Below are 14,074 nucleotides of genomic sequence, written 5' to 3'. Positions count from 1 at the left end.
TTATTCATTTTTGGCCTACCTCACTAGAATGTCAGCTCTTTGAAACCGGGGACCTAGTTTGTCTTGTTCTTTGATGTATCTTGAATCTAGAGTAGCACTGGGCACACAGTAGATGCTCAATAAATATGTGATAGATAAATAAATGATGCAGATGCAAAGCCTATCAAAGAAGAAGCCAGGAAAGCCATTGGGTCTCTAAAGACTTCACATGTAGATTTTTGATGCTTTCCCAGGTGGGCTGACACATCCTATCACAGATGTACAGACACAGGATTAAAAGCATGTGTTCATCAAGCAGGTAATTTATTTTTTTAAAACATTTTATTTATCTATTCAAGAGAGACATACAGAGAGAGAGAGAGAGAGAGAGAGAGAGGCAGAGACACAGGCAGAGGGAGAATCAGGCTCCATGCAGGGAGCCTGATGTGGGACTCGAACCCGGGTCTCCAGGATAATGCCCTGGGCTGAAGGAAGGTGCTAAACCACTGAGCCACCGAGGGATCCCTCAAGCAGGCAATTTAAACATGGATCCCTCCCCACAGCACAGCTTCCTTAGTGCAGTGTGTATTTAAAAACATAAATGTGGCAATTATTAAGTGACTAGAATACCAATTTAGTTTGTTGTGATTGCTGTTGTGGAAACAGGAGCATATGTGTGTAGGTTAAAAGCACGAAACATAAATGTTTTAAAATATATCACAAAGTGGGCCCCTGGGTGGCTCAGTGGTTGAGCATCTGCCTTCAGCTCAGGTCATGATCCCAGGGTCCTGGGGTCGAGCTCTGCATCAGGCTCCTCACAAGGAGCCTGCTTCTCCCTCTGCCTCTGTCTGTGCCTCTCTCTATCTATCCATATCTCTCATGAATAAATAAATAAAATCTTTAAAACACACACACACACACACACACACTTCACAAAGTTTCTAAGATGTTTTTTTAATTTCTTTGTTAAAACACAAGAAGCCTCAAAAAATTGGGCCTCTCCCTCTTGCACTTGGAGAGACCTCAATGAAAAGATAAGCTTTTGTGGACCTGGGCCATGCCTTTTTTTTTTTTTTTTTTTTTAATCACTCCATAGTCTACCACAGGGCAGGGTACTCAATGCACACCCAGAGAAAGGGTCCAGAGCTTGCTACTGTATCCGGGATCTTCAGCTCAACTTCTCTCTAGGCCTGGTGGCTCAGGCCCCAATCTAGGAGATATCCTTGACAACCATTTTTCCTTCTTTCATCATGTCCAATCCATCAGCATATTCCATTGAAGCTACAGTCCTCATTATCTCTTGCCTGCACAACTGTCACCACCTCATAACTGGTTTCCCTGCTTTTAGTCTTAAACCATTATATTCCATTCTCCACACAGCAACCAAAATAGTTTCTTGAAAACATAAACCAGGGACACCTGGGTGGCTCAGAGGTTGAGCATCTGCCATGGGCTTAGGGCGTGATCCTGGGTCGGGGGATCGAGTCCCACATCGGGCTCCCTGTGAGGAGCCTGCTTCTCCGTCTTTCTATGTCTCTGCCTCTCATGAATAAATAAATAAATAAATCTTTAAAACAAACAAACAAAATACATAAACCAGAAATGTTATTCTGCAACTTGCAACCGCCAATGGCTTGCATCACGCTTAGAGTAAAACTTCTTACAGACTCCTTACCCTAACTTCTCACCTCTTACATAGCCATCTATACCTGACCCTGCCCACCTCACTCATCTCATCCATACCACCAGACTCGACTCTCACTGAATTCCAGGAGCACTTTCCTCAAAAATCCAAAATTTGTTCCAGCCATTAAATCTTTGCAGTTGTTGCTTCTTTGGCCTGGAACAGCACCCACTGGGCACCCGCCCCCTGAACTTTGCACTGCTACCTCTTCATGAACAGGGCCTAATTCACACGTCATCTGTCCAGTGAACCCTTCTCTGACCATTTAAAGGACTTAACCATTATCCAAAATTACTCTCCTTCCTTATTATTTGCTTCCTTCCCTATAAGTTCAGCTCCATGAAAGCAGTAACCTTGCCTATTTTGTTCACTGACATATCCCCAGCAGCTAAAATAATATCCAGTACACAGCAGGTATTCCACAAATATTGTGTAATGAATGAAAGAAGGTGGGATAATGTCAGAGAAAGAGCTTTAGGCAGGAGCATCCATATTCCTGCCTTTCTGTCTGCACCACAGCAGCTTGCATACCTGCTTTTTCTTCTCCCTTATCTGCCACACACACAGAAACATACAGTTCTATCTGCCCTGCATCAGATTCAGCTGTCTACAGGGCCCTCCCCCTGGCCAAGGGTAAGATTTTATCTTATGCTATACTAGTTACCCCTCCACAATTAGCTCAGGGCCTTGTACTTAGCAAGCCCCTCAGTGAATGCTTGTTGATTTGTGTGTGTGTCTTTTTTTAATGTTCTTTGAAACTTGTCACGACAAAGGGTGCCGTGTAAACACCAGGTTTATTTATTTATTTTTAAAAAGATTTATTTATTTATTCATGACAGACACACACACAGAGAGAGGCAGAGACACAAGCAGAGGAGAAGCAGGCTCCATGCAGGGAGCCCGATGTGGGACTCGATCCTGGGTTTCCAGGATCATGCCCTGAGCTGAAGGCAGGCGCCAAACCACTGAGCCACCGGGGCTGCCCATGCTTGTTGATTTGAATGGACTTTCCATTCCCTCTTGGATTCTGAGAGCACTACTGGACTTCAGAGTCAGGAAAAATTTTCCACCTTCAACATATAGCCCAACCCAAGTGAAATACCCATGTGAAGAAGCTCTTAATGACAAATCTAAAACAAACCAATGACGAAATACACAATATTATTGGGTTATAACCCATAAAAAAGTCCATGAACCCTTACTAACATAAAATATTGAGTAAATAAGGGAAACATGAATTCCAATTAATGAACATAATATTAAGTCTGTACAATATAGTTATTATATAAAGAAAATTATTAAATTACAGTGAGGAAACCTGGCAGAGATACCTCCTTTACCAGGCAATCGAGGTCAAAGTCACCATTAATAATACATTTCAACCATCATATATCATAAAGAAAGCCACATCGCTTCTGTACGGTCTTTTTTTTTTAAGATTTTATTTATTTATTCATGAGAGACACAGAGAGGCAGAGACACAGGCAGAGGGAGAAGCAGGCTCCATGGAGAGAGCCCGACGTGGGACTCTATCCTGGGTCTCTAGGATCACACCCTGGGCCAAAGGCAGGTGCTCAACCGCTGAGCCACCCTGGCTGCCCTGTATAGTCTTTTCGTAAAAACAAACAAACAAAAAAAAAATTGTTTCATGTCGATCCCGAGAAAACATCAGATAAACTCAAACTGAGGGATATTCTACAGAAGAACACACTGATGGATACTCTTTAAAAAGTACACAGATTTAGGGATGCCTGCGTGGCTCAGCCGTTGAGCATCTGCCTTGGGCTCAGGGCGTGATCCCGGGTCCGCAACAGAGTCCCTTATGCGCTCCCTGCATGGAGCCTGCTTCACCCTCTGCCTAGGTCTTTGTCTCAATCTGTCTCTCATGAATAACTAATTAAAAATCTTTAAATTAAAAAAAAAATAAAGCACCCATATTTAAATATACCTATATAATGGAGGAGACATCACAACTAGATATGAAGTGGGATCGTGGACCAGAGAAAAAGAGGACATTAGTGAGAAAACGCAAAAATCTGTGCAAGGTCCACAGGTTAAATAATAGTGAGGTTAATTCCTGGTTTTTGTAATCGAACTTTTTTTTTTTTCTTGCAACATTTTTGTAAATGTAAAATCAATTCGAATGAAAGAGGAAAGCTATTTCAAGCAGGTTGATCCTCTCTGCAGCCTGGACACAGGGGAGAGCCCCGCGGCTGGGCCTCGGGAGCAAGGGGAAGGGCAGGCCCGGGGCCTCCGCCCGCCGCGCGAGGGCACCTGCGTAGGGAACGCTCGCGCTTTGCCGGGCGGGGCCGCGAGGGGGCAGCGCGAAGCTGCGGGGTTTGAGCCCGGGGGCGGGCCGTAGCGCGGGCCGGAAGTGGCGGCGGGCGGGCGGGCGGGCGCGCGGCGGCTGGGCGCTCGGGTCGGCGCCGCTCGGGTCGCGCGGAGCCCGCTGTCCTGCTCTCCGACGCTCCCCCGGCGCGAACAGCTGTCGCCATGTCGTCGGTGAGCCCCATCCAGATCCCTAGACGCCTCCCGCTGCTGCTGACCAACGAGGGCGTGCTGCTGCCCGGCTCCACCATGCGCACCAGCGTGGACTCGGCCCGCAACCTGCAGCTGGTGCGGAGCCGCCTGCTCAAGGGCACCTCGCTGCAGAGCACCATCCTGGGGGTGATCCCCAACACGCCCGACCCGGCCAGCGACGCGCAGGACCTGCCGCCGCTGCACAGGTAGGCCGGGCGGCCCTCGCGGCGGCGGCGGCGGCGGCGGCGGCCTCGGCCTCGGCCTCCTCCTCCTCCCCCTCCCCCCCCGGCCTCCTCCTGGACCCTGGCCCCGGCCCCGCCCCGCCCCGCCCGGCCCGGCCTCGGGGCGCTGAGACTCGGGGGCGGCCCTCGGGGGGGCCTGATTCTGCCTCTGCAGCTACCTCCCGTGTGACACGGGGGTGACAGCTGTCTGTCCGTCCCCCGGCTGCTTTTTTAAAAGGCATGACTCACGCAGCAGCGAAAATCGTGCCGTTCGCCGCCGCCGTGCCCTGAAGTTCCCCTCCCCGCCCCCCAGGTTCTCGGACTCCCAGGCCCGCGCGCTTAGCGTTACGGGCGCCTCCTCTGTCTTACCCCTTCTTCCCTTTCTTTCTCCCCGTCTGTTTTGTCCCTCTTAAGTGAGACGCCTGGTACTTGACACGTTTTCTCTGGTTTCCTCTGCCACCCTCACGCGCACTCCCTTTTTCATTACATTTTGGCTGCCCGTCTTCCACACTCCCTGTCTGCCCCTTCTCTTTTCCCCTCGCTTGTTCCCTCCGCTCCCTTTCTGGAACTTTCTCATCTCCTGTCTGTGCTCCTTCTCTCTTAGCTTAACATTCCCCTTCCGTACACCCGAGGCTCGCCACTAGATTGCCCTACACCGTGGCCCTCGTTGGTGGTTGTCTTTGGGTGAGATGCTTCGCCTCTGCCTGTTTCTCCTCCCTCTGTTCTTTGGAACCTTAACAGTAAACATTTCTTGGGTGTGTGATGAATATTAAGTGAAGTGATCTTCGTGCCGTGCCTGGTAGTAGTCCGGTGCTGTCGCCACGAGGCACAGGCGGCCCATCCAAACTGAGAGACTAGAGTGACCACCTGTCTGGGTCTGCTGAGGCCTCAGCTGGTTTCAGCACAAGTCCCGTGTCCCCGATAAAGCAGTGTGACTAGACTCCCCAAAACGTGGTGTAAGTATACGGTACACGCTACAGTTTGAAAATTTAGTACCTGAAATGTTTTGCTGGTTAATGAATAAATTTTACATAGATTTAAGGTTGGAATGGTAGTATTTTGGCTGTTCGAGGTTAAATAAAATACTAGTATTTCGCCAGTTTCTTTTTGCTTTTTAATGTGGCTACTAAATTTACATGTGTAGCTCACATTGTATTTCTGTTGGACAGTGCTGGGGTATAGTATATACTCAACAAATGCTACGGTTATCTCCACACTCCCTCCACGGCCCCTGCCTCTCCTATCCTTAACTCTTCCTGAGATGTTTTTAGTGTAGAGCCATTGTTTACCTGCTGTTCTCCAGTTTTTAAAGTGAGAGATTCCCAACTGAATGGTTTTGAGAGGGTTAGGAATGCCTTATTCTAACCCAAAATCTTGGGACTATATACATTTCTAACAGGAGAGTCTACAATTCTTCAAATTCAGAAAGGGGACTGGCATCTCTCTTCCTACAACAAAGCAAAACAAAAAACCTGTAACACTCTCTTATTAGTCCACATTGCAAAAACCTTGCATTTCTCAGGCATAGAAAACATATTGGCTTCCATCTGATCTGCTTTGGGTAGTGTTTGCATGGAATTGGATACACTCCAAGTTTCAGTACACTAATAAATTGTACTGGATTCTGATTTCCATACATAATGACCCTACTCCTTAAACCTCAGGTTATGCCACAATTTTTTGCTTTCTGTGCCCAGGCATTTGATTGCTTGAGTGTTCATGATTAGATTTTTTGTTTTATTTCTACTGTGCATATGTATGGTGATTACCCACTCGAATTTCAAAAGTAGATTTAGCCATAGTTTAGTAATTTTGTTGGTATATCCTGATTTTGAATGCTTTTTATTTCTTTTATGTAAATCCCTCCAAAACATCAGTAACTAAATTTTCCTACTTGGCAGTAATCATTAATATTCAGATGATGTGTAATCTGGTCCTTGATGTTCATACTGTTGCCTTTGTTTTAAATTAATAGCACTGTTAAAATGTAGTCATTTAAGTTGGAAAACAAACATTGACAATTCTTCATAGAATTCTAGCGTTATAAGGACCCACCACACCAGCTGGTTATTCTAGAAATACTGTTTGCTACTTGAAAAATCTGTGTAGAAAGATTGTATTGCATTCCTTAGCACCAGCTCCCAATGTCTTTTTTTTCTCTGATAGGGCCTTTAAACACTCTTAAAAATTTAAAAAGCTTTCATAAGGCAAATGTCGAGTTACCCATAACATTACTCTGTTTCAATAAATCAATCTGTCCTTCCTCAGTTTTACCTGCTTTTCCAGATGATGGCGGTACCCAGGGGGAAGGCCAGGGGCTCTACTCCTGTCCCTTGTTTCCTTTAGACCATCCAGGTGACAGTGCCTCCGTCTTGAAGGAGCAAAAGTAATTTGTTCCCCTATGTTCCTTGTCACACAAAGTAGCAAAGCCAGAGATTTGACTTCCTGAACAGCTTCCTTTGCTGTTGTGACCAGCACACTCCCTAGCTAGTGTCCTTTTTAAAGGAGGAGCTTTGGATTATCCCTGCAGCTTAGAACTTGGTTCTTAAACCACCTCAGGGCACCCTCCTTACCTGGACTTGAGTGACTCATTGTTTTCTTAGTGATGGATGATAATTTAGCACTATGTATACACTGTCCTTTCATGCATTTCAAGATGGTCATCCAATCTTCTTCCAGCCTTACCTCCTTCAGGGTACATGGCTTCATTTCCTCACAGGGCTGATTTTTCAGTCCCTCTTCTGTTTCCGGCTTCGTCCTCCAAGACCCCAAATGAGTTTCAGTGGCATTTGTCCAATAAAAAATGAATACTTTTTACATAATAGATGGCACAGTTTCATAATTTGGGCCAACTCTTTGTCTAGGCATTACTCCTATTTTTATATGTCAGCATTCTTAGGCATTCAGGAAATATTACCTGTTAGTACTAACATTTTAAAATTTATTCTTTTATGTTAGCAAGTATGAAATGGATAGCTCTACTTAGATGTTCCTGAGTCTGCATTTACTCTTTTTAAGGAAAGTAGCTATAAGTGGCATTTCTTAAATTAGAGATAAAGTTTTAATTTTTTAAAAAATTTCTTTAAAAAGTAGTCTCTGTGCCCATCATGGGGCTTGAACTCATGTCCCTGAGATCAAGAGTCACACATTCTATTGACTGAGACAGCCAGGTGCCCCGAGAAATGAAGTTTTAATTGAGGAGTGAAAACCAAAAATCCCATAGCAACAGAAGCTTCACTGTTTTAGAACTTGGGGCAGTCCTAATAGACTCCTTGTTTGTAAGTTGTTATTAATCGTGTTGATGAGCTTTGCCAAAAATCAACAAATATTCAAGAATATAAGTAGGGTGACACAACAGAAAACTAAAAAGATGCTCCAGTTGTTCTTTCCCAAAGATGTATAACTTTTGATTCCAGAGTTTTGATAGAAATGCTTCTCTTTCTTAAGTGTAATTAAGATGTGAACAGTAAATATTAATAGTAGCTATGCTTTCTAGTATCTCAGCTACACAGAAGCTATGTGAACAAGTATTTATATTATAGGCACAAATTGACATTGTCTGTTAACAGTGGTAAAAATAAAATTTGTCGTAAAACCAAACTAATTCAGATCCCGTATTGCCTATGCAATATCTTTGTAATCATGGATAACTAATCTCTTTGCCCTTTTTGAATCTCAGTCACTAATTTATAATAAGGAAATGGTGCTACCTTCCTCACAAGAGTCAAAGGTAGTATGTAATGAGATGAGATTTATGAAAGCCTTTTGTAGGCTACAGAGCAATAAGCCTGTATTTTAGAGGTATTATTATTCCCCAAATGGATACTTTTAAATGTAAATTTCACAAATGGAGTTTAGGGAGAGGAGTGGGAAAGTTCCATATTTTCTCAATATGGGCTGAACTAAACTAGTGTCAATACAGAAAAAGACTTGGAAGATTGAGGATTCCAAGAAAGATGGAGAGCTTTAAAGTGGTTGGCATAGACCAGTTTGGATATTTACACATTATCCTCATCTTAGAAAACTGCCTTCTGTAGTAGTGCTGTTTTTAGATTTTCCCATCACTACACTTGATGGGAAAATTGATGGTTCTCAAATATTTTTGGAAACCTTATATTATCTAAGTCAGTTTCCAAAGTATATAAGTCATATGCATCATAATCAGACTTTGTTTGGATTAAAACAGTTACTTTATAACTCTGAAAATAGATCCTAGTTAGGAGTTTCAAAAATTCTTTGAACTGTAAAATATCACAATAATTAAGGTGTGGATTTACTGTGCTATTCCCTAAAGGGAAAAGACACCGCTCATTTATTGTATACACTTGGGTTTTTTGCAAAATCAGAATGTTGCCTTATGGTCATGCCTAATAAAGCAAATATTAATAGAAAAACTAGAATATTTAGAAAGATGACTAACATGATATGAAGTCTGTTATGTATCAGTAGGGAAGTATTAGATTAATTGTATATTTTGTTTACTTGCTATCTATATTTGTATGTAAAACCTAGAGCCCAATATACAATAGAACTTGTCTAAAATAACATTAAACATTGTCCTTTTTCACAAAGCTTTTCACCCAAAATGTCTTCATCGGGTATTCTTTTTAGCCATCTTACCATTTCACAGATCGTGTTTTTCTTTAAAAAGGGTACATTCTGGGGATCCCTGGGTGGCACAGCGGTTTGGCGCCTGCCTTTGGCCCAGGGTGCGATCCTGGAGACCCGGGATCGAGTCCCACGTCGGGCTCCCGGTGCATGGAGCCTGCTTCTCCCTCTGCCTGTGTCTCTGCCTCTCTCTCTCTCTCTGTCTCTCTCTGAGACTATCATAAATAAATACAATTTTTAAAAAAGGGTACATTCTAGTCAACTATAAGCAATGTAAAGTAAGACCCAATTAACAGATGTAAAACCTTTATATATTTTATCTCATTAGGAGAAGAGACATAATTTAAATCTAGCTTAATCTCTTTTCAATTTGGAACATCTTCTTTTCACAGTTAACATAGTATTTTACTTGCTTTGTAACAAAACTCATTTTTAGTCTCACCTTTAATGAATGACGTGGCTCCAGTAATTAAATTTATTTCCTAATTTGGAGGTTTGTACTTGTCTCATCTCTCTCTTTCTCTGGTTTCTCCTTGGTTCCAGTTTGGAAACCCCTTAGGCCAGGGATCCGGTTTGTCATCTGTTGATGTTGCTTGTAGACAGAGCAGTGAACTCTGCATTGTGCAAGCATTGATGGGCATCATCTACAGGAAATTGTGGTCTTGGTCTCTCTTTTTTTAAATTTAATTAAAAAATTTTTTAACTTTTTTTTAAATTAAATTCAGTTTGCAAACATATAGCATAACACCCAGTGCACATCTCACCACGTAGTCTTGGTCTGTAATCAGTTCAGCTATTGCTAACTTTCTCAGGCAATCTGAGTTGGCTTTCAGAAAATGGGAGATACAGCCTACTACCATTAATGACTGAAGAAAAGCAGCCACAACACAAGTACCTTAAAATAATAAGATAATTGCCAAATCATTTCAGGTTTTAAAGACGTATCATCTTTTTTCTCCCTACCAAATTATCTTCCTGATACTTTGGTTTTAGTTATTGTTTAAATCAGTTTTTATCCCTGGTACACATGATATGACTGAAAAGGTGGTAAGGAAGGATAGACATAGCTCAAAATTAACTGAGTGGCAGAGAAAGTGAAAGGTTCCACATAGTCTATGGAATGAATAATTTATAAGGAAGTAGTCGAGAACTGACTGCATATAGAAGTAAGCAAATTCCCTGAAATATTCAAATGCTGTATTCATACGTGATTCAGTATGTTTGAGTATGTTTGAGATGGGCAAGTACAATATTCCAGGATTACTATTTCCATAGGGTGTTGAGAGTTGTAGTCACCTTAATTCTAGTTTCTTCTCTGAAATTACAACCCTTCCTGTGGCTGAAGGGAGGAGATACAATTTTAGTTTGGGATCTAGACGGGTCTTCTGAATGTGGATCTATTTTGTACACTTTTGGCTTAGTTTGGATGAGACTTCTTGTCTGTGAATTACATTTATATGTAACTTGGCCAGAATTGTATGTTCTGATAAGGAACTACGACTGAAATAAAATAGAACTTTTAAAGTTAGTATTAGATCGGGGGCATTTACCACTTAGGATAGAAGAGGGTTTATACCTTCAGTCATGACAGCGTGTGGCCTCTTAATACTTAGACCCCACATTTAAAAATTTCATTTTCATGAGCACGATATTCTCAGATTTGATGACAGTTTGTGAGAAGACAGATATGTGGAAGTTTTAGGGATTGTGTAAAAAACCTGGCTTGATGTTGGTAGCAAAACTGGTTATAGAGATTTCTTAGATTGGTTTAACATTATGCTGTTTATATTTCCATCTTGCTTAAAATGCTAATATTTGTTCTGGTATAATATTACCTCATTCCTAGCAGAATTAATTTAAGCTATGTAATTGTCAAGTACTTTTACATTTTTAGCTTTTAGGAATTTCTACCTAATCTTAAAGGAGATGCTAATTAGAATGAGATGGCCTGCTTTGCCCCTCTTGCTCGTGGTAGTGACTTCATAGCCCATTGCTAGTTGCTAAATAGAGAAATAATTCATTTCCATGTTAGATGTTATTTGTTTTTTAAAGAATTTCTCAGAAAAGGCAACACCTTTTGAGACAAATTTCTGTTCTACCACACTGAACATTTCTAATACTGATGTTTTGTGTGTTTTTCAGGATTGGGACGGCTGCCCTGGCGGTTCAGGTTGTAGGCAGTAACTGGCCCAAGCCTCACTATACTTTGCTGATTACAGGCCTGTGCCGTTTCCAGATTGTACAGGTCTTAAAGGAGAAGCCATATCCTGTTGCTGAAGTGGAACAGTTGGACCGGCTTGAGGAATTTCCCAACACCTGTAAAACTAGGGAGGAGCTAGGAGAACTATCAGAACAGTTTTACAAATATGCAGTACAAGTGAGTTGATTTTATTTTCTTCCTTAAAACCCCATTTTCTTCAGTTCCTTTGCTACCCTAAGATATGATGAATCTGTTGAGTGGTAAAATTTTAGGGCAGCATTTGTTTAAATGATTTAGTGATATATATTGATTTTACTTTGCTTTTGTCTAAGATCGTACCTAAGTCATTCTAGGAAAAATTAGCAAAAGCTTTCTAAAATTTTTTCCGAAGAGTCTTTCTAGAGCTTCCCTTATAACTTCCAGTGTCTTTGAACCAGATATTTATTAAACCAAATAATATTAATAATTAAAATATTGCACAAGCTATATGTCACAAGAACATTTAGGTAACAAGTTACCTAAGTTGGTTCGGAAGTCAAGGTCACAGTGAGACTTGTGGGGCTACAGTCGACTACTTGCAAAGATGATTAGAGCCTTGATTAAAGACTGGAATGCTGGGAGGGGAGCACATGTGAGGCGTGCATTAAATATTTGACTTTTAAATTCTAGGTTTGAAGGGGTTTTTTTGTTTTTTGTTTTTTTAAGATTTTATTTGTTCATCAGAGAGTGAGCACAAGCAGGGGAAGCTACAAGCAGAGAAAGGAGAGGGAAAAGCAGGCTTGCCACTGAGCAGGAAGCCTGACATGGGGCTCAATTAGTCCCAGCACCCTGGGATCATGACCTGAGCCGCAGGCAGACACTTAATGGACTGAGCCACCCAGGCACCCCTCTATGTTTCAGTTTTTTAAACTCTAGATTGAAAAAAAAAAAAAAAAAACTCTAGATTGAATAGAAAGCTCCTCCCCTCACCCCATCTTGTTTGAAGCCTCATCAGAACATATTGTAAAATGTAGTCTATTTTCCGTTGATGCAGTTCAATGACTGTAACTAGATCTGTGAGGATCAGAGTGTATCTAAAGGTCTCAATCATTGAAAAGTGTAAGGTAAGTGTTCATAGTCTGTGGTTTCCGTACCTAATGTGGCATTTGAAACAACACACTTCTAGTGTAGTAAACAATAGGAAAATAAAAAAACTTGGAGCTATAACTTCTGTGGGGACTGAAAGGAAGACCCTCCTCTGAACAGAGGAATTTCATTTTGAGAACTAGAATAAGTAATTCTGGCATTTAGGAAGGAGCTAGAGGGAGAAACAATTTCTCTTTTTTTCCTGGGTAATACTCCCTGGGTCTTTGTTCTTCTATTGGACACAACTTCATAGAGATTGTACTTTGCTTTTTACTTCTCCCCACTTTGAATCAACAGAAATTTTAAACATGAAGAATTGTGATGACATTAAAGGAATCTTTAGAGAGAAACATCACCATAATTTCACTACTGTCAAGCATCTAGTTTAATTTTTGGCTTGTCTTCTGATCTTGGTCTAAATTCAGTCTTACATTCTGTTTTCCTGTCCATGTCTACTTTTCATATTAAATATTTTAATAAATTTCATTGAGTTGGATATCATCATTTTATCTTTCCTCTTTTTAGACATTGAGGTCATTTCCAGTTACTTTCTGCCATTCCTTCTGTATTATATAGCCCTTATCAGTAGACTTCTTCAATAGCTTCCTGACTAATCTACTGATTTCTTTTTTCTCTGACTCATCCTGTCCACTGAGCCCTTTTTTTTTAAACATGTTTCACTTTTTTTTTTTTTTTTTTAATTCATGAGGACACAGAAAGAGAGAGGCAGAGACACAGGCAGAGGGAGAAGCAGGCTTCATGCAGGGAGCTCGACATGGGACTCAATCCCAGGACTCCAGGATCATGCCCTGGGCTGAAGGTGGCGCTAAACCGCTGAGCCCTTCTAAGGAAGTTTTGGGCCTGACTCTCCTGAGAAAAAGACTTTAATGATGATAGAATAAAATTTCCTAGGATAACATTAAGGCCCTTCTCAACTCTACTTAATCACATTTTTAGTCACACTATCCATCAGAGCGTTTCACATCTTGATGTTTCTTATCCATATGATTTTGTCCCTTCTGTTCTCCCACATTTATGCTTTTCCAACTCCTATGGGCTCCCAGGGCACCTTTTCTTGCTTCCACCATCCTTTATACCTTCCTGTTAAGAAGATGCTCATCAAATTGTATTGACATTTACCTTATAGTTCTGTTTGCTCTACCAAACTTGAATTCTTCTCTGCTTTAGCCATCCCCTACTGATCAGTATGTTGTGTCTATCAAGTAGTTTGTGCTCAGTATGTGCTTGGAAAAGAAGTTTTAACTGTTTTATTTTCTTAGGATGAATTCTTAGGACAAAGAATCTTTAGATTTTCTCCCACCTGAATAGCTGCATCATGACTACACTTTCATTCCCCTGACTCAGGCAGGCAATAGATAGGTTCCTACATTACAATGCCTTCAGAGAAGTTAGATTGTTAGTGGCATCAGAAATCTTTTTAGAGTGACTTAAGTGAGGCACAGCATTTGTCAGTCAGTATGGGCTAAGCTTTGCTGTTTTAAGTACTCCAGGATCTCAGCATATATTATAACACAGGTGTATTTCTCACTCTTGCTTTATGCCAAAAGCTAGAGCTTGTGCTGATCTACCTATTAAGTCACTTAGGGACTCAGAGGATTAGAGATTCATCTTGAAACATGTATTCGTTTTTGCTGAGGCTGGAAAAGGAAATGTGGCAAATCTCTCAACGGTTTTTAATGCTTCTGCCCAGAAGGAACTGTCACTTCCCCCTCATGT

General features: G+C 41.6%; 2 protein-coding genes across 6 annotated transcripts in view; one reads left to right on the top strand and one right to left on the bottom strand.

The window, feature by feature from the left end:
* The window catches only part of ABCC11 (ATP binding cassette subfamily C member 11), a 70,393-nt gene extending 63,470 nt beyond the window's left edge, over window positions 1–6,923 (bottom strand). For 2 of the 3 annotated variants that reach the window (XM_038531102.1, XM_038531103.1), the window contains exon 1: window positions 6,679–6,923. The gene's annotated coding sequence lies outside the window, so the exon portion shown is untranslated. The remainder of the gene's footprint in view (window positions 1–6,678) is intronic. The other variant, XM_038531104.1, reaches the window with a different exon arrangement.
* LONP2 (lon peptidase 2, peroxisomal) overlaps window positions 4,053–14,074 on the top strand; it is a 94,066-nt gene continuing 84,044 nt past the window's right edge. Inside the window, exons 1-2 of one of the 3 annotated variants that reach the window (XM_038531106.1) lie at window positions 4,053–4,389; window positions 11,155–11,389. In XM_038531106.1, the coding sequence (XP_038387034.1) occupies window positions 4,157–4,389; window positions 11,155–11,389 (468 nt within the window). In that variant the 5' untranslated portion in view covers window positions 4,053–4,156. Of the gene's footprint in view, window positions 4,390–4,778; window positions 5,361–11,154; window positions 11,390–14,074 lie in introns of those variants that run through there. The other 2 variants (XM_038531105.1, XM_038531107.1) reach the window with 2 other exon arrangements.

Source organism: Canis lupus, chromosome 2 (genome assembly GCF_011100685.1).
Source record: "Canis lupus familiaris isolate Mischka breed German Shepherd chromosome 2, alternate assembly UU_Cfam_GSD_1.0, whole genome shotgun sequence".
NCBI lineage: Eukaryota > Metazoa > Chordata > Mammalia > Carnivora > Canidae > Canis > Canis lupus.
The sequence above is the reverse complement of the archived record's forward strand: the minus strand, read 5'-3'. Positions and strand labels throughout refer to the sequence as shown.